General features: G+C 40.8%; 1 protein-coding gene across 5 annotated transcripts in view; it reads right to left on the minus strand.

The window, feature by feature from the left end:
- MTA1 (metastasis associated 1) overlaps positions 1–21,587 on the minus strand; it is a 94,151-nt gene that overhangs the window by 55,936 nt on the left and 16,628 nt on the right. For all 5 annotated transcript variants that reach the window (XM_056355474.1, XM_056355473.1, XM_056355475.1 and 2 more), the window contains exons 2-5: positions 13,882–13,949; positions 11,450–11,543; positions 3,434–3,560; positions 3,183–3,246 (exon numbers count right to left, since the gene is read on the minus strand). In XM_056355474.1, the coding sequence (XP_056211449.1) occupies positions 3,183–3,246; positions 3,434–3,560; positions 11,450–11,543; positions 13,882–13,949 (353 nt within the window). The remainder of the gene's footprint in view (positions 1–3,182; positions 3,247–3,433; positions 3,561–11,449; positions 11,544–13,881; positions 13,950–21,587) is intronic.

Consider the following 21,587-nt stretch of genomic DNA (forward strand, 5'->3'; position numbering starts at 1 on the left):
ATCTTTTTATATCTTGTCCAGTTTTGTCTCAAATCAAGCAGATTCAACAGAAGAATTAAAAGCCCCTGGGCTCTTCTCCCCAACAAAGAAAAGATGGAAGTTTAAGGGCTCAAGCACGAATACAAGACAGACTGTAATCCACAGAGGTAATGCAATACCACTACCATCTTCCCCCACAGAAGCATAAAATTTAGCTCATGCAAACTGAGTGGGACTTCTAAAAACGTTAATAAATGCCAGTTTAGTGCCAATGCAAACTATAGTCTAAGGAAGAAAGAGATCCTTGCATATTCTAAAGGATATGTGAACTCTTGATCACCACTACGTGATCAGAACAATTTTTCAGAAGGATTTCAGAAGAAGAGTGAGGTTCACAACAAAGTAACATGGCTTTTCAAATTCCTCCATGCTCATTTTAGTTGTCAAAACTGTATGCAGAGTTTGCAGCAGTGAAGAAAAAGAAGGGTTTTCTCCATTTCAGACCCCAGAAAACACCCAACATGTTTGGAAAAATTAAAATGACCTGCCAAGAATTAAAATTAAATCATGACTTTCTACTCCTCCAAAGTGTTAGACAGACACATATGCTTGGAGCTTCCCTACCCAAGCCCCTAAGCTACCTGTAGCTATAGCCGAGAACCGACACCACTAAGAAACTGCTGAAGTGGAAAAAGAAAATAGGTTCAAAGTGAAAGTACAGTGCAGAAATAATGGTTAGTTCATTACAACTTGCAAACTTACTTTCAAAAATTCTGTTTGGGTGGGGGGGGGGGAATTATTTAACTAGAGAGCATTATTTTTTTTAAGGGGAGGGTACCAAAAGCAACAGAAATGCCAGACAACTGCCCAGCAGGCAAAATTCACACAAGCCCCTGGATATATCCTAGCAAAGCAGTAAAATAGATGGTACACGTAAAATGGTTTCCTACAGAACAGGGAAATCTAATGCTTTTGCCTTAAGTGGCTATGCCCTTTTCTTGATATCCATGAGAATCCAGTATCTACAGGAAATTCAGGTTTTCCAGTGATTTTTCTCTTTTTCTTCCTATTCCTGACTCCTGCTACAAACCCAATTTTGCCAGGCACAGTAAAGAAGTCAATGCCAGTCCCCCTTCAGCCTGTTCTCTGAATGCAACAGAGCAATCTTCCTGAGGAAGATGACAGAGAAAGGGTAGGAGGAGAAAAACAGAGATAACACAAATGCAATTTTGCTGTGCTTACTATCTCCCTAAAAATTTCTGTCTGCATGTTTAACCTCCTTCGAGGCAGACAGCCTCAGGCTGAAAACCTACTTTCAGTGGTCATAACATAGAAGAAATCAAATGACAAGATTCCCTAGAACAGCTTAGGTTTTATTGACAGAAGCCATGTCAAAAAAAAGCCCAAAACATTCTGAAAGTAAAGAATGGATTAAGAAGGGGGAGGTGGGGGGGAGAAGAAACAGTTCAAAACAATACCACCCAGTGCTACAAATTCACCAGGCAACAACTATCTCCTTTTCTTAATCTCTTTACCCTCCACCCAAGCACATTTGTGTTCCTGAGCCTTTAATTTCTTTACCATCTGTCCAAGTTAGTTTGCACCACAGTAAAATACCATGCTAAGTGACAGGACACATTCAGGGAACTCTCTCATTCTGTGAAATCTCTAAGCGCCTGCTCAGTTTTAAAAATAACCTGCATCACTCATCTTGCATTTTGAGAGTTCGAAAGGATGAAAAAACAAGAAATCTTTCTATTCCTACATCTGCAACTGAGCAGTTGTGTGACTAGAGGAAGCAAGCTCCCTTCTCTTGTATCAATGTATCTACCTGTAACATTCGTGATAATAAAAATGTGCTGGGAGCAACCGAGAACAAACACTACTACTTAAATGTTGGGTACTAGTACATCTAAAATAATTTCAGTTTGATTAACTTCTGCTTTTGAACTGGCATATCCTAGGCTGCTAGCTGGTTACATTTCTGAATACAACGGCCCTTGTTTGAAGCACTGCCATTTGGCAGCCCTGAGCAGACTCAACATGTTTTTGGTTTCACATTCCAGTGAGAAACCAAACTATTTAATCCCTGTGCTTTGTTTAAAATTCTCTTAAATTGGAGTATAAGGTTAAATTAAATTTATGCTTAAATAAGTACTAATGAAAGCTAAAAAAGCATTTAAAAAGAAAGTCCAACTATGAGACAGACTACAGTACGCTCCTTGCAAAAAATGACCTGTTTTCTCCTTGTTTCTCTTAAAGGCCGGTAATGACCGTTACGCTACTGATTTTAATTACAAGATTTCCTCTGTTGTATAACATTTTACTGTTTTCAAATGCAAATGTAATGCTTGCAGATGTATTCAAATAATAACATACTGAAACTCTTTGCCAATCTCCCGAAGTAAAACTCCCAGATTGCTGAATCCCACACCTGTCTAACCCAGCTGGCAGCCAGAGGTCTAGCCACAATTAAAGGTGTGTAAATACATTGCAACAGTAATTTTTCAAATCTCCAAATACCTGAAAATTTAACCCCCAAGATTCATATTCTGAATAATGATTAACAGTGCAAGACAATTCAGTTTCAAGTGCTGGCTTTGAGGTACCTTTAAAGAGTCAGATTGGGTACATTTCTGCTGGACTTGAGTTAACTGACAAGCGGGTTTTTCAAGGATCTAAGTCTCTGTGGCGGCATATGAAAGACTACAGGTAAATATTTTGAACAGTGAACTCAAAAACTAGGGAACTAAGCTCCTCAGAAATCTGAGGCAAGATCAAGCTTAAACCACATTAACATACATCTGTTAAGATTTCAGGACAAAGCAAATATATAGAAATACAGCTTCGCTTGCTGCTCCGCTCCCTCTGCTACAGTTCCTGGATCTCCTCCACCCCGTCTTATTTGGGGCATGAGCCTCCAGGGTTGAACTTTCAGACTGCCAGGCTGATGAGAAAGTCAGGCTCTCTTTACAGGAGAGGCAGCTTATTGTCACAAAGGTGTAAACAACAGGTCTGGCCTCTAGATCCACAAAGTTTTATATTAGAATGAAAAACTGTATGGAGCCTAAAGCTTCCACTGTCGATGCCCAGTATGAGTAGAAATAAAAGAACCACCATTAGAAAACAAGCAAAAAGCCACCAATCCTAAACTGTGCTAGAATAAACTGTTCAAGCTTCACAATTCACAAAATGGTTCATACCTCCCGTTCCAGATATGATTTAAGGGATTCTGTCTCATTTAACAGAGTAACACTGCATTTGCCTCTAAAAAAAAAAAAAGAAAAAAAGAGAAACATATTTTATGAAAAAACATCTTAAATGCTCATGTGATTCACAAGATGGTATTACTGAAGTTGTACACAGAATTTAATCTTACATTGAAGAATACTTGAATAGTAATAATGCCATTTGTTTTTTGAATAAAAAAGCACTGGAAGAAAACAGTCATTACCTAATGTGTGTGGCTGGCAGAGATTCCAGCTGTCGTGAGAGAAACAACTCACGATGTCGTAGCTGATGCTTCTGTTTCTCTGGTAAATCAACCATTTCTGGATTTTCCATCTCCTCTTCCATTTCCCCTAGTTACAAAGAGACAAAATTGATCATCAAGAACAGTGCACGTATTGATCCTGCGCCAACCAGAATGAGCTGCTCCAAACCCTTTGCTAAATAAAACACATTATTTAGATTAAATCCAACTTCATCTGAATCCTCACGTCAGCCAACTGAACAATTAGATAATTAGTACAGATCCTTTAAACAATGCCTGTGAAGAATTGTCACCACTGGGATCAAAGCATCCCAGGTACACACAGGTCACACTAGCTCACCAAACCAAGTCACACAAATCTGCTGCCAACAGAGAAGCTGTGCAGAGAGCTGCCCTTGGAGACCATGGCTACACTGTTAGATTCACCAGGAAGCAGCCGACACTCCATGAGCGAGGCAGTAAAAGCGAGTCTTTCCTCTTTGCCAGGCAGCAGCTGCCTTAGACCCTACTCCTCTTCCAGGGTACCACATTCTGCCCCATCCTGACTTCAAAAGCTTTTGCAGGAAATGCCCACTGAAAAGCTTACTGTACTTATTTAGAGTATTTTGTTCTCCTCACCCCAGCCTCAGCCAGTAGGTAGATCACAGTCACAAGATTACCGGGAGTGTAACCGAGGACCTAAGGTCAGCATTGCCACCCGCCCTACCCTACCACACCACACGCGTTCGACTGCAACTCCCGCATTGAAAAAGCTTGGTTTTTCCTGCAGTCAGAATCCACCATCTCTGGCTTGGAGCTATCCAGGCTCCATCAAACCAGTTTTCAGGTGAGTGCCAAAGTAAATATATGAAATCACATCCACACTGATACACAGCTGATCCAAAACATCTCCAGGCAACTTTCTTGTAAGAAATAAATTGTATGTTTTGTGTTCATTAGCAAGTATCCTGTCAATTATGCAAGATAAAAGCAACAAAAGGCAAAATACTCCAAAATAAGCTGCAAAATTTCTCCATGATGGACTGCATAAGATATCATCAGACTTCTTTCTTCCCTAAGAAATTAAGGCAGTTACTGTATTTTCCAAAACCACAGAAGTTTCCCAGACTGTAGTAGAATGCGCTGTAAAGTCTCATATATGAATCGTAAAGCTCTAATTTTACGGCAGCAGCACTCTCAAAGAGCAGGCTTATGCCTGCAGCTTAATTCAACAGTTGTTGCCAAGAAACATTTCTAGTCAGAAACACATACAGGCACAGTTATGACTTATATACCCATAAGATTAGTTAACTATAATCCTCATAGTTATCCCAAAATAAAGTAAACTGAAAGGAGAGCTCTCCATTTTATAAAACACTGAAGTTGCATTTAGTTTTAAATAGGCCACCATTATGCCAAAGGGGGTGACACAAAATTATGTACCCTTCAGGTTCCCCACAATTTACAACTGTTTTACTGTCCTGGAAAAAGACTTGGGGTTTATAAGCCCCTCAGGTAAGCTGCTCCAGCAAGGAAGGGAAAAAAATAGTAGCATAATTAAACCAGACTGCAACATACAACAGCTCTTACAGCACACGAGCTGTTGAGCAGATAGCAGCATGCACTTACATTTTAATATTTTCCTAGGAACTACAATGCCAAATTTACATTTGTGCCACAGTTTCATGGTTCTGCAATTTATTTACTGAAGTGGATTCTGTTTCAGTTGAAAATTAATATTGTGGCTGCTGACCTACACTATAAATATACCAGCAGCAATCCACAAACAAGTGAGCAAGTTCCAAGCTAGCTTGCCTAAAAACCAAAGAATGCACAAATGAAAAGGCATTTATGCCTCCACTTAAAACAGCTTTTGGAGATTGAATAGTACACCATCTAATGCAGGAAAAATACTGTAAGGAACAACCTAAAATACCTAATATCTTCAGTATATTTAATAACCTAGGGCTTTTAAAAATTATATGTTTAAAAATATATACATATATATCTACTACTACGTGCCAATCAACTCTATAAAGCAAAATGAAACCACCCAGCACCACCAAGCTAATCTCGGGAAGCACGTCCCTTCAGACAGGCTTGTCTTCCAACCAGCGTTTTATTTATATGTCTAGCTTTCGTAATAAAATAAGGAAGGTGGGAAGCACACATTTTCTTCTTATGCCAGCTCTGCTATGCACAACCTTTCAAAATGAAAAAGCACAATACTTTTTTCTTAAAACAAACAAACAAAAACACTGCAGACATTTCTACAGCTAACAAACAACTCCCTGCACAGGAAGAAGTTAAACTGTCATAGGTCCCAAAGACAGGTAGGAATATTCCCAGAAATAACAAACAAATCTACACAAGCATCTTTCCCCTTTCTTTTTCACAGCCATGATTTAGTACTGAAAAGAATGAACCTGGCAAATGCATTGGGAATGAAGGGAAGAAGGAGAAAATACAGGACTGGATCCAGCACAGGATCCTCTGCCTCACTGTAGTAACGCAGAAGTGGCTTCGACAAAAACTAACACCACCTCACCGGCTCTGCAGGGACAACAAAGGCTTCGGTCAAGCTATATAAACCACCACAGGGTCTGGCCCAGCCTCTGGTTCCGTGACAAGCTTGTACCACACAGCTGCACTTCACCCTCCTATAGCTCAAGCATCAAGCTCTAAGTAAAGCAGACCTTCACCCTCAAGAATGGTAGCCCCTGAGAAATAAGGACCACAGTCTTAAAAAAAAATAATAATAAATTATATATATAGATATTTTAAAAATATAAGGAATCTTTTCAGGAAGACTTGCCTGCATTTTTTACAGCCCTGTAGGATAAGCGGTATGGGAATACAGTAGGTGCAGTATACTGGGACTTCAATGCTCTCATAAAGCTTTACATCAAAATCAAGCTCTGCTTGATAGATGTGCCAGTGCAAATTTTAAACTAAACATTTAGTCTTAATACAAATAGTAATATATCAGCTATGCAGTAGTCGTCAGTAGAATGCTGCAAGTGTATTTATTATTTAATATCTGATGAAAGAATTGTTAATAGCACATTAACAAAACTTGAAGATGACTTATATTGGAAACAAGAGACAGGCAGATTGGACACGAACAGCAGGACTCATGTGGAAGCTAACATATATGGGGAAAAATAATTAGAAAGAGTAAACTTTGAGTTGGCAGGAGAAACCCAAGAGGCAGTAATTGTAATTTAAAATGACTGGGTATGTGAGATGCAAAATTAAACATCAATATTTGCTAGACACTAGAAAGAATAGCAATTTTCTATAGATCAGGTTGGGCTCCCTGCACCAGAAGCAGAAAGCATCAGCCCTTTCTCTGCATTCTGGGTGTTGTACAAGTAGCTACATAGCACAATTCAGAAATGGCAGCAAGGCAAACGTGATACAGAAATAGAGAGCACACTAGGTTGTCCAGCCTGGGAGACAGTCTGCAGTAACAGAATCAGCATGGTTATCAATAGCAAAAAAATGTAAAGGAAAAAGAAAAAAAAAACGGGGTCAAAACGTTGGGAAACACAGTAAAGCCAGTGCTAGTGACCTGCACAACAGTTCTTTCAGTAGCAAAGGAAGCTTAAACTCTTGGTGCTTTAACAGCTCAACTAAGCAGCTCAGAAGAACAATACACCAACCACCACCTTCCTTCCCCCAGGTCCAGTTTCAAAAGGTCTGTTAAGCCTCAGCCTTATTAATTTTTTCTCTCTACTGAAACCCAGGTATTGATAGCTATAGAAAATACAGTGAACATGTTAACAAATAGAAATCCTTATACGTTGACACTTCAGAAGGTGTTTGCCACATTATCAAGACATCCCACTGTGATCTCTTCCAGAAACTTCCTGTGATCATCCTTTGCAGCTGTGGCTACTATTACAGGTAGCAGACAGAGCAAACAGACACTATTTTGGACACTTAGTATATCTTTCCTAACCGCACCACCCCCATGAGAGAAAAACCAGTTTCCTCCTCTCAGTAACAACAGAGCCAAAGTGTGAGTGGATTAATGATTTTGACTTCTCCTAAATCTGCACGTGTGCTGTTGGGAGAAAATGGAGGAGAAGGGGAATAAAATGGAAGAAATATATAAAAAACCCCACCAAACTAATTTGTGAAGCTATTGCCAAAGTGCATTTAGACTGGTGTTATCTAAAACTAAAAAAAATAAGCAAACATCCAAACTCAATAGACCTCCTATCTGTTTAGGCACACAGGTCTCATGCAACTCATGGACTGACTGAGCAACACCACCTCAACACTGCAAGACGTTTATTTTTAGAAGCTTTGGCACTTAGAAAACCACACTGCCATGTGTGCCTGGCACCCAAACATCAGCTGCTGAAAGCTAACCATAAACCTGCCAAACCGGCCAGCACTAACTACTCACTTCTCCATTGTTATACAAATCAGGATAAACATTTTTAATGAAGCAAAAACTGTGGTCGTTAAGACAGATCACAAATATCTGGAGATGGTGGGGGGTGGATCGTTAGGAGGGAGGATAGGAGGCTGTATTCCTGCTGTCAGAAATACTGCCTTAATTATACATGGAACTATTTGAGACATTATACAGACACTTTGTATAGAGAAAATATATAGTCACAGCATCCAACAGTAGCTTGAGGAGTAAACTGCCCTTCCCACTTCACTTCTATCAAGTTCTGCCTCCAATCTTGTTTGCATACAACATCTTAAACTACTACAAAGTCTCTGGGCAAGAACATTAAATAGTCTGCTACTGGTGAAGCAGGCTCATTTCAGAAACAGGTGGAGAAATTCCGTAGAATAATTGGTGAGGTAATTAAAGAGGCTTATGAATAAGAAGCACTAACAATGTATGCAATCCATTATAAGGCTGAAAGATTTATAGGACAGCCCAGACAAGCTTTATATCATATGATAAAAATAGTAAGATCACAGATCAAATCCAAGAATCAGGTTGCATACATCAGGTACTAATTTACAGTCACCAACTACAGAATAAGGTGCTTCCAACTCATTTCTCTTTATAAAGAGTTATGAGAAAAGACAACATCTCAGACTTGTCAGTTTCAGAGATCTGATGGATTATACAAACTAAAGCATAAGCCTTTTTTTGTATATTTTTTTTTTCAAAACTTTGCAACATTCATTTCACAATCACATCTTTTTCCTTCCTTTATTGGAAGGGGAAAAAATATTTCAGAATTATATATACACTTTTTCCATTCGTGTGCTGGCCTATCTTCCCATTACTTGGCGCTCTGACTGCATTGATCTCAACAGTAGGTCTAAAATAAGGGCATCTTAAACAGAAGACTCTGTGAATCCAGAAATGTCTGCAGTCAGAAAGCTCCATTAATCAGCTGAACAAAGGCAGTTAAAAGATCAGCGATGCAGATACGTACATCTACTGCAAATGCATCAAAATGAGGCAACAGGAGACTTTATGGAAATGAACTCAAAGTCAGTGACATTGTTGAGTATCTGCACTAGAATCTTAACATCCACAAAATTTAATTTCATTATATCGTGCAGGATATAGGTATTTTTTTTCCAGACTAAAGAACTAATGGCTGTCCAAAAGCTTAGCTTTACTGTCTTCTCCCTCCTTTAGAAGAACGGAAGCCACACAACAGCACATCTATCTACATAAATGGAAGTCATTTAGTAGCAATTTTATTCTGCACCAGAAAGAAACATACTGGAAAAAATGCTAGTTACTAATGAAATTTACACTAGGAGACCGCCTCATTTGTCTCTGGTGGCTCTATTAATAGGATTGTGCTACAGAAGAATTTTACTGTCTTTCAAACACATATGAATACGAACAATGAATTATTTGTTTGCATTTTAAAAAAAACAACTTAAATTTCTTATCGCAAAAAAAGAAACCAACCTTTGCAGGTTTTTCATTTTCAGCCTGAGACGTGTTTCTTTGAATCATTCCTACCTGCTTCCTTTACTAAATCTAGTGAAGCGAGACACAGATGAAGGAATCAATAGTCACGTTGTTTACAGTGAAGCTCCTATTAAGCTTCAGTATTCTCAGATAAAATGAGTACTGCTGCACTGAAGAGATATCAAAAAAAGCTTTGCCTGCTACCACAATTCTGCAACACAGCCAAATCTCATCTCAGGGCCACGTGACTCTTTGTCAAGGTATGGCTGCAATGGAGGGACTTATTTGGACTTGAATCTACAATAGAAAATACTCAAATTTATCAATAAGGGGCTAATTTTGCTGCACGTTTTCCCCAACGGCACTAAGCACCAGAACACAGCAAGACATTATATTCATTATTAAAACTGAATCTCTGATTAAATCAATCCCCATGCAGTACAACTAGGTAGATCTGTATTACGTATACATCGCAGTCTATTCATATACGCACCAAGCAGCGCATTAAAAGACAATGATATTTGGCAGCTAAATCCTAATTCTGACATGCCCAGATAGGATTGCTTCTTTTTCATTTACGTATGTGCCTTGAATTACAAGGATTAATATGGCTGTCCACGCTTTTTGCTAGACTTTAAGCAATCTGAACAGCTACATCACACGTACTCCACTGTTTACAAGTAAAAACCATTTAGTAACTCCACCTGCTTAGCCTTTTTCTCCCTTTCAACACATCTGTTTCAGTAATGTCTGTTTTGTTAGAACTGTGTCCATCACCTTGCAAGGACAGGACAAGAGGGACGCTGAACTGGCAGAGGAAGGTGCAACGAACTCAAATCTAATCCTCACTGGCAACTGGGATGGGGTAAAACAGGCTGAAAGCACCCCAGATAAAGTGTCCAATGTCATGGAATATGTTGCATTATTTCTTCCCTGGAGACTGATACTCCCCTTGAGAGCCAGGTAGTGCATCATGCTCACCACCTTTCAGGTTCAGAACACAAAGATCTACACCAGCTTCTCAGTTATTTTGTGTGGGTTGGTGTTTTTCAGGTTGGTTTTTTTTTTTTCTTAAACCATCTGAATTTTTTTTGCAGTATCTTGCCTTACAGATTTATATACACAAATATCTGATCTATACTGACATATAACTATTTTTTGTATGCACTTTTTAGCATTTTAAAACTGTTTCTATAATTGAAAGATAATCATAACACTAAATTTGTTTAGAAATAAGCTTCCATCTCTACTCAGCAAGATATCTCACATGCCTCTGATCTCCCTGGGATGGGAATAAATGCCAACGTAAGTTAACACAACAATCAAGAAATTTATTAGTTGTGCAAGGCATACATGCAAGGGTGACTGATATAAGGTCATGAACAACGTCCTGAATTTTTTGATACTTTAGTTTCATAGTTTCATGCCTTTTTTTTTTTTTTTAATTATTGAGTAACTACAGTACTCAAAAAGGTTACAGTTTCTAAGTCTCATTTCAGCACAGGCATTGTTTTTTCCTAACAAAAGAACTTGAAATATTCAAAATAGCGATCAGATGTCCTATAATTCAGTGCTATTAAAGTGTATTGCCTGAGCATGTTCAGACAAAAGCTATACAAAAAATATTAATAACGAAATTTAAAGATCATTTCTATTAGCCAAGTTTCAAGTCTGTTTCCTATGTTCAGTCTATTTGATTTACTCATAAAGTAAGTTTGAGGGGTTTTTCCAAATAATTCATGAGAAGTAACATATGAGACAGGGAGAAAACTACCTCTCATTCCAAAATTAATAAATTCACTACTGTGGAGCAAGTAACATGTCTTTTATTCAACCCTAACTGAAAATTTCAGTCCTGTTGCCACCATATTCAAGCCATACACCAAAGGGGGGGGGGGGGGCGGGGGGGGGGGGCAGGCGCCAGGGGGAGAAAGAAAAAGTCAGCCAAACAAGTAATGCAAATTGCTGAAGATGAGCACAGAAAAAGGACATTTAATAATAATACTGATAATTGTAACTGCAGTATCAAAGTTCTACTCAATTTTGGCAATTTTTTGTAGAAGCAATCTGAACACAAACAAGCTTACTTGCATGTTTGTCTGCCAATACAATAAGTGTACTTGATATGTCTCTTCTCCTGTAGAAACATACCACCTTTGCTTCCACATTTCCATTGGCAGTCTGAAACAGGAAAAAAGAAAAAGCACTGAGCACAAATCAAGAACTGAACTGTACACACCGAACTAGAAACTTCATAAATAATTTGGAATTTTGCACAAGAACTACACAGCATCGCCTTTTGGCACCCTCCAGCTGCACACTGGTTATCTAACACACAGACTCTGGCGTGATCCATTTCAAGGTAGGGAAACAGTGTTTGGTCCTTCCCTCCTAATTGTTTTTGTGGGATCACCATTTTTAGAAGTTACCGATGTTTCGAGGGGTGAGAAAAAAACCACTTACCTGCAGTTAAAATACATTAACAAGCCACTTTGCCACTTTTCAGGCAATGCCTACATTAAGTAGAATTCAAAAGCATATTTAAAATCCCAATAATAAAACTGAAATATAACAACAGGATTCAGGCTTAGGCTGTTCTCCAAGTCTGTTAAGACAGCAGGAAGGCAAAAATGAACCCAGCCATTATTACTTTCACAATAGAAATCACATAAGGTTTTCGTTCTCTAACGGCACCAAACAACGGCCAACACAGAAAAACGATTCCAAAAGGAGAACAAGGGAAGCTGCACCAGGCAATAAACTCTACATCAGTGACAACGTACAAAAAAGTTTGGATCCTTGAAAGTTTGGGATTTTTTTTTCTTAGAACTCTTAAAATGAGACAGGTGATCAATCACTTGTAAGATGGCACCTGTGAAATTGTGAAACTGGCTTTGGACAAACTCTAGGGGAAATACACTGGGTTTGCAACAGCCCCAACCAATCTACTGTCTCTAAAACAAACCAACAAATAATGAAAATGTAACTTCAAAGAGTTGTATCCTACTACTGAAGAGTCCTTGAAAACCATAACAATGGCACACTAAGAAACCAGAACACTAAGACATAAATTCCACTCTGGGAAGTCTCCAAAAAAGGTAGTGGACAAGCAATCTGTCCACAAGGACGCAACATAAAAACCGATTTACACGCTTGTTGCTCAGATGTGAATGGAGGAAAAATTCTCACTTTTTATAACACCAGTTTTCCTACACAAAGGAAAAAAAGTAATCGGACAATATACACATGCACAAATATTTCCCCTTGCGGCCTACCAGGTTTTGGTACAAAGCCTGCAAGATTTCCATGCTTTGCTGTTAAATAATTCAGAACTTCTAAATTTTGAGGAACTAAAATACAAAGGCAGGAGCCATTTTGTTAAAACACAGACAGCTGCAATGTAAAATCATCTATTTAATTTATTTGCTCAGGCACGATTCGTTTCAGCCTGAAAGACCCATCTTCAACAGTACATCAGAAAAATTACAGCTCAAGCAAGAGCTGCACCAAGATGAGCCATCCAGGCTGAAAGTTCTTTTTTCAAAGTGGGGGAAGAATGAAGAGGGGGAAGCAACACTTTCCTAGAAAGCGATCAACAAATCTGCTACTGATACCTCATGTCTATGGATTCACTGTGAACATTTTGGGAAACAAGAGTGAGTTCTATCAATGGGAGACAAAGTATTTCTGCAAAAGGCCTCTACTAAAAAGAAGAGGTTACAAGGATGTCTAAGCCTTCAGATCCTTTGTTTGTCATTGTATCAATAAATTTTCTCTTCCAAGTAACTGCTTTAGAAAAACATGTTTTTCCATCACTGGTGGCTGAAGAGAGAGATCTAATTTTAGTCACTAATTCAAATTCAAATCCAAACCAGCAATGTTACACTACTTCTGTACGGGCTGCAATGGACACTTTGGTATTAAACCTGAGAAAGTGGCACATTTAGGACACAGCTAACTGCTTCCTAACAGTCTTCCATCCTCAACTAGGGAAAATTTCAGCAGCGAGGCCTTCAGCTGGCTTCCCACATAGAAGCTATCATGCTTCCCTTTTGGAGCCAATGAAAGGGAAATTTGGCAGATGAAATAATACAGTGGCCCAAAGGACAACCAGCAAAGACAAAGTCTGAGGAAGCAGATAACAGCTCCAAACCCTCCTGCTGAGCAAGAGTCTCCCCCAAGAAAGATCAAATTACAAGGTCTCCACAGCCTCTAGGCAAACTGTTGTATTATCTCCATATCGCCTGAAGCTGGCACAGAGCTGAAGAACTGCAGAGATCTCCTGCCCTACAAGTAGGCACAATCACCTTGCAAATGACCTACCATTGACGCTCAGCCCTCTCATACCAAAGGAGAACAATCTAGCAGGTCTCAAAACATTCCGGAAAGTTATCAGAACAAAAGTACTTTTAAGCTTGTAATTACCAGAGAACTGCTAAAGAATTGTTTTGATTTTAATCACATCAAACAGATCGTGAAATCAATTAGCTTCAAAGGCTTGATGGAAAACTTTGTTTACCTTATTGAGCTCTTCTATTCTTCGTATCAAATATGGGTTACTTGAAGAATTTTCGAAGTAGACATAATCTGACAAAAAAAGAAAAAAAGACTCTTTAAAATCTGCTAAAAATCAAATCAAAGCCTCACATATACACTTGTTAGAGACACCATACCAAATCCATTTCCTACTAAATCCAGGATTTTAAGCAAGGAAATACAAAATCCATGCCAGTATAAGGAGCATATATTAGTGGAACCTGAAAGCAATACTCACTCGACGACACACACACACAAAAAAAAAAAACCAACCACGCTGGAGCTCTACTGTCAGCCTGCAAAGCAGAGCATACGATCTTTCTTCTCTCTCTGATCACTTTATTTCCACTTTGATCCCTGTTGTCTTCACTTGCTTCCTCTTATCAAAATCCAGCCACTTCTCACCAGCAATACGAGATGTTTCCTTTCCCCCTCCAGCTCAGCTTACACATACTGCCCTTTTCCCTAGAATACAGTTTCATTCTTTTTTTCTCTCATATCTTTTTCTCTACTTCTTGTTTTTCCACATCTGCATTATCCTAAAAGTACCATTAACAAAACCCCATATAGTAAGCCAAACAGGTCAGTAAATTCATTATTTTCAAGCAGGATAAACCTCTTAAGTTAAAGGAAGAAAGTTAGTGCTTTACCCAAGGTAGTGATTTCAAAAAAAGAAAAAAGTAGTATCAGAGACACATCAACAAGTGCTATATAAATTACATGGGATTACTGAGCTCCAAGCTTAAACGCTCATTTTTACAGGTAAGGAAACAGAAGCTCAAGAGTCCTGAATGGACTTGGCTTTTATCTCCCAAACCTGCAGAAACCAAACCCTAAGCCTTAAGGGAGACAAAAAGAGGGTGGAACTCCCCTCCCCGCCCCCCCCCCCCCCCCCCCCCCCCCCCCCCCCCACCCCCACCCCCGCAGCCACCCCTCCTGGGATGCTGACCTTGCCTGCAGATCCAACCATTCCTTCCAAGACTATCTACTACATTTAAGACGATTTCCGTCCAGAAATCCCAGCTCATTTGTGTTTGGAGCCAAACTGCCATAGCCCCTGGGCACGACTCAGGTAATCAGCAGTGAGCACGTTAGCACGATGCCCCAACGATGAATGGGTGCTTAGCGGTGCTAGCCTTTTGTAAATGGAGACAACGACCTAAGCTGTTAGCCTTAATCTCCCCGAAACGCTTGTGAAAAGGGCAAGGGGGTACCAGAGGTGATGCTGCCCCCTCCCCAGCCCAGAGGAAAGCAAACGTCTCCCCCAGGGGCTTCCGGCTCCTGAAAAGCTGCACCAGGAGAGTTTTCCGATCGCCCTCAGCTCCAGGGTGGCCGGGAGCCACCAGAGCATCACGCCCGGCGTCCCGCAGCAGCCCCTGCGGCTCCCCGAGTACCCAAGCCCCTGTGCAGCTCTCCCGGCTACGGGCAGCACTACGGGCACAAGAAGAGGCAGCGACGGGGCCGGCAGCTCGCCCGGCCTGCCAACAGCAGTGCCCGCATGGCCCTGCAGCAGGGCTGGGCTGCCTCGAGACAGCACTCCCAAGTCAAGAATCCCAGGGATTACGATCCCAAGAGTGACAATTTAAAAAAAAAAAAAAAAAAAAAAAATGTTTCCAAGCTGTTGTCTTTCCAAAAAAACAGTGTTGTACGAGTTGCAAAGATACCTTAACAATGAAGTCTCAACATAGTCTCGGTTGAAGCGATGAGGGATGAGGCTGCAATGCCAATACTAAAGCAATGCACACCTTGGGTTACCTAACCATACAGCGTAGCCAGGGCTAATAAAGCACAGAAATGCTACACCCAATTTTTTATATTCTTGTGCATTCTGTGCTCCGGGCCTCTCACGCTGATCATCTTCACACACAGTCACAGGCAGCCAAGCGACTCCAAACCTTTCTTCCCGACTGCAAGGGTCAGTTCCTCTTAAATGTCCCTTCCCCACAGGCTTCAGACTGGGGAATGATCTCCTCTAAGGAATTCAGATTGGGCATCTGGTTCATAGAAAACCGAGGCTCCCAGAAATGGTTATAAACACCCCAAGCAACCAGACCCTAAATCTCCCCTCCCAAGCACCCGCTCTGGGCAGCGTACCAAAGGGAAAACAACAGGCTCAACATTACTATGACCAACTCTACCAGAAGTCACAAACCCAAGCAGATATTTGGCAGCTTCAGCAATAACAACTGCTGACTGAAATAACAACGACAGGCATTAAGCAATTTACACATCAGCAGAGAAAAAAAGAAATCTTTTCTCCCACAGCAGAACCACCCATACCCTACAAGGACACTGCAGTGGAGGACGTGGAAGCTTCCAGGTGCCTCCAAGATCACCGGCCACATCTCACATCTCAAGGCTCCACCACCCAAATGTGATACCTGAGTAATAATTCGCGTCAATTAGATAATTGGTATAGAACAATGGAAAAATACTAAGTAGACTAAGCAGGGGGGCAGAGTGACAGACGGGAAACAGGTGTAGGAAACGGTTGCTTGCATTAGGAGCAGCCATGCGGATATGGTATTGTGAAATATTTAGCTGAGCTTTGCTGTATTGGACAAATCACCTTATATGGTAGAAGAAAGAAGTCAGCTCTTCAGGGTGAGAAAGAGGACAAGTGAGGAAGACGTCTAACTTCGTCCCCGATGACCATCAAAGGGACCCTCAACATTAAACATGCAGGCACAAGGAAAGGAACGCCTATGTCAAGAACTAATCTGAATAGCCACGCCATTTCCCGGTACAGCAATGAATATGCATTAGCACAACAAGCATAAGAGGGAACACGTTGTTGTACAGGGGGTGTGTGCTGGTGGAGCGCAGACTCCCCTCCCACCCAGCGCTGTTTACTTACCTTTTATCATTTATAATAAATACTGCTAAATTCTGATTGAGTTGCATCCTCATTTATAACAATTTGGTGACCCCGACGTGATCTGCTTGGACTTTGGATCTACGACCGGTTAAGGGAGGTGCCCCACCCTAGCGGCCCTTGCCGATAGCAGTGCTAGAGTCCAATAAGATTCCGAACAAAAGAGGCAAGTAAAGAACCAAGAGCTCTCCCTCCGTGACCCATAATTCTGCGTGAAAAGACCCGAATGAAGAGGATCTGTGAGTATACCATTCGGCTGGGTGGGATTCGGCTGTGTGACTGTGTATAAGGGTGTGACTGAGAAGGAACTTAGTACCAAAGTGAGTGTGGAGGTCTTCTAACCACGGTTCTGATCTCCCGTGAGGGACTCGGCCAGTGAAGGACCGAAGCAACTGCTTTAAGAATTCATGGGTGGGCCAACCACTTTACAAGACACCTCTAGACAGTCAGGGATTCGGAACTTCTTTAAGGGTTCCAGGATGGGTCAGGAGAAAAGTAGACTCTCGGACCCAGGAGGCTCAAAGAGGGGTCTCCAATCTAGAAAGGGAAGTAAAATACCAGACATTCCACCAGAAAGCCCATTGGGGATAATGTTAAAATACTGGGATGACTGGGAATCGAGGAAAGGAAAAGATAAAGAAAAAATGGCTCAATTTTACGTGATAAAATGGCCAGAAGAACCTTTAAGGCCACATGTTTTTTGGCCAGTTTTTGGATCCTTTGGGGATTGGGTATATCAGGCATTGAACCTCTATGTTAACTCTAAGGAGTCTTTTAACCAAGAAGAGAGTGATTATGCAGCTCTACGGATAGGAGCCTCAAACCCCCTTCCCACAACCCAGATATTCACTTTAAATACTAGAACTAACAAGGAAAAGTATAGAGAAGAGGAAAAGTGGGAGCCTCTGGATAATATACCTCCTCCCTATTCACAACAATCAGAACAACCACCAGCTGAAAATGAATTACCTAGGATCAGGAAAAAGGCAGGGTGAAAAGGAACCGAAGGACAAACAGAAAAACAAGATGGAATCCCTATCTGTTACTATTGTATCAAAAAGGGGCATATTCAGAGGAATTGTAGAAAAAGGCAAGAGGATGAAAAAATGTATAAGGAAGACTAGAGGTGTCAGGGGCTGTATCTTTTGGGGACCTGGACATCAAGTGATTCCTTGCTAAAATTATTAGTAGGTCCCTAGAGGGAAGAGGTTTATTTTTTAGTAGATACTGGGGGCAGAGAAATCAACTATTAGAAAATTACCGAAACGGGTTAAGGAAGGGAAGAAGAATATCACGGTAGTAGGGGCAAAAGGGGAGCCCTTTAAAGTTCCTATATTGGAGGATGTGGAAATAGAGTCAGAAAAGAAACTATGTCTCAATGACCTATTTCTGGTACCTGAGGCTGAGCACAATCTGTTAGGAAGAGACTTAATAATAAGGTTGGTGTTGGAAATCAAGAGCCAGAAGGGAGAATTAAAAATTCAGCTATATACCCTAACCCAAGAAGATGAGGGAGAAATAGGCCCTCAGGTATGGTATCAAGAGGGAGACTCAGGAAAATTAGATATGGAACCCTTGGTGGTAGAAATAGTGAATCTGCAACAGCCAATAAGGATTAGACAATATCCTATCCCATTGGAGGGGAGAAAAGGACTTAAACCAGTTATAGATAGGTTGCTCCAAAAGGGGATGCTGGAAGCCTGTATGTCCCCACATAATACCCCCATTCTGCTGGCAAAAAAGGCTGATAGAGCTGATGGATCGTATAGGTTGTTCAGAATTTTAAGGCTGTGAATCAACGAACCATGACCAAATCCCCAGTAGTGACAAACCCATATACTAAACCATTTAACAGCTCAGCATATATGGTATAGTGTAATAGCTTTGAAGGATGCTTCCTGGGCCAGCCCATTAAGTGAAAGGTCTCGGGATTACTTTGCCTTTGAATGGGAAGACCCTGAGACAGGGAGGTGACAACAGCTCAGATGGACCGTACTTCCTCAGGGATTTACTGAATCCCCAAATCTATTTGGCCAAACCTTAGAAAAATTATCACAGCTTTTTGAGGTAAAGGGGGAAGTGAAACTGTTTCAATATGTGGATGACTTACTGATAACTGGGAAAACTGAGAGAGAGACCCGGAGAACCACTACTGAGTTACTTAACTTCTTAGGGAAAAAAGGGTTGAAGGTCTCAAAATCTAAATTAAAATTTGAAAGGAGGTAAGGTACTTAGGACATTGGCTTAGCCAAGGAAAGAAAAAACTGGATCCTGACAGGGTATCAGGGATTTTAGCCCTATCGTCACCCAAAATGAAAAAGGAAGCAAGGCAACTGCTCGGGCTCTCGGGATATTGTAGACCCTGGATTGAAGGGTTTAGTGAAAAGGTAAAATTTTTATATGAAAAACTGACTGGGGAGAGAATTAAGTGGAACGAGGAAAATGAAGAAAGGTTGGGAAGAAGACATCATTAACAGAGGCTCCACTGTTGAGCCTCCCAGATTTAGAAAGAGCCTTTTATCTATTTGTAAATGTTTCTAACTGAACTGCATATGGAGTATTACCTCAAGAATGGGCAGGAATCAAGAAACCTGTTGGGATATTGTTCTAAACTATTAGACCCTGTGAGTAGGGGGCGGCCCGCGTGTTTGCAGGCACCCATGGCTACTGCTTTACTCATTGAGGAAGCTAGAAAAGTCACTTGTGGGGCACCTCTGAAGGTTATATATGCCACATAACGTTAGGGGAGTACTCCAGCAGAAGGCTGAAAAATGGTTAACTGATGGATCAGGATAGCTTCAGTAGGATGCTGAAGTATGAAGCCATCCTGATCGACTCCCCTGACTTAGAACTACAAGTAACTGCTGCACAAAACCCTGCACCATTTCTATATGGGGAACCCATAAAGAACTACAACATAACTGTGTAGAAGTGACTGAATTGCAAGCAAAAATACGACCCGATCTCGAGGAGACAAAATTAGAGACAGGGGAAAAACTGTTTGTTGACAGGTCGTCCAGAGTGGCAGGTGGAAAGAGAAGATCTGGGTATGCCATTGTAAACAGGGATACGGTCCTGATGGAATCAGGACCACTCAGTGCTGCTTGGTCCACTCAAGCATGTGAAATTTACGCATTATTACGAGCCCTAGAACTATTGAAAGGGAAAAGTGGAATTATCTATACTGATTATAGATATGCTTATGGGATAGTCCACACGTTTGGGAAAGCTTGGAAAGAAAGGGGACTTACAGGCACCCAAGGAAAAGGGCTAATTCACCAAACTTTAGATAATTGCAGGCATTGAGAGGACCTAGAGAGATTGCTGTAGTACATGTCAGCGGACATCAGAAGGGAACTGGCTTCCACATAAGAGAGAATAACCTAGCAGATAAAGAAGCTGGGGAAGCAGCTCTTAGGAAGTACAATGTAGTTTTAATCCTGCAGGAATCGGATAACGAAAAAGGGACACAAGAGAAAAAGTATACGGATGCAGAAATAAAAACTATAAAGACAACAGGGGCAGAACTGAAAGAAGGAAAATGGGTTCTGTCTGATGGAAGAGAGATACTGTCAAAGGAACAAGCTAGGCATGTACTTCTACAACTACACCTACAAACCCATTGGGGAACAAAAGCACTGAGTGATCAATTTCTAAAATTTTATGGGTGTGTAGGAATATACGAGATAGCCAAACAAACCATCCAGGAATGCTTAAGGTGTCAAAAGATAAATAATGAAGTGATTAGACAAGCACCTGCTGGAGGAAGAAGGACAGCATACCGACCATTTGAGAGAATACATGTGGACTTTACTGAATTACCAAAAGTAGAACAACATAAATATCTGTTGGTAATCGTGGATCAATTAACACATTGGGTAGAGGCTTACCCAGCAGCGTGAGCCACCACCGTAGTGGTAGCTAAGAATCTATTGGAGAATGTTATTCCTCGCTTTGGTTTAATCAGGAACATTGATTCCAATCAGGGGACACATTTTACCTCAAATGTTTTGAAGGCTTTAACTATGGCTCTGGGCATTAAACGGGAATATCATACGCCATGGCATCCTCAAAGTTCTGGGCGGGTTGAGAGAATGAATCAGACAATTAAACACTAATTGGCCAAACTGATGATTGACACTCAATTATCATGGGTAAAATGTTTACCACTAGCACTGTTAAACATAAGAACCATGCCACACGGGGAGACCAGAGTATCACCTTATGAGATGCTTTACGGTATGCTGTATTCTCAAGGAATGCCCTTAGATCATTCTTTGATAGAAGACTATGAGACCCATAAGTATGTGATAACTCTGGGAAAACAATTAAATGAACTTCAGGAGAAGGGCATGTTGGCTCAAAACGTGCCCTTGGGGTTCTCCATTCATAAAATACAGCCCGGAGATAAAGTTTTGATAAAAACTTGGAAAGAAGAATTGTTGTCTCCACACTGGGAAGGTCCTTATCTTGTCTTGCTTACCACAGAAACAGCTACAAGGATGGCAGAAAAGAGGTGGATGCATGCATCTCGAGTAAAAGGACCCATAACAGAGACATGGAAGGTTGAATCCACTCCTGGAGACCTTAAGGTTAAGCTCAAAAGGACTTGAAATGTATCTGGGCATAACGATCTTTTGAATATTATCTGTATATATTGAAATGCATATTGACGAGTGTATTAGCAGCTGTTGGAAACTATACAGGCCATAGCAGAAGGATTCAGAGCCCCAAACCCACAGGAGGCATATCACCTCCAGCAGAAATAGGATAGTACCTGTTATGTCCAAAACATCCTAAACCTCCCAGTTGCC

The sequence above is a fragment of the Falco biarmicus genome, chromosome 11 (genome assembly GCF_023638135.1).
Source record: "Falco biarmicus isolate bFalBia1 chromosome 11, bFalBia1.pri, whole genome shotgun sequence".
Lineage (NCBI taxonomy): Eukaryota > Metazoa > Chordata > Aves > Falconiformes > Falconidae > Falco > Falco biarmicus.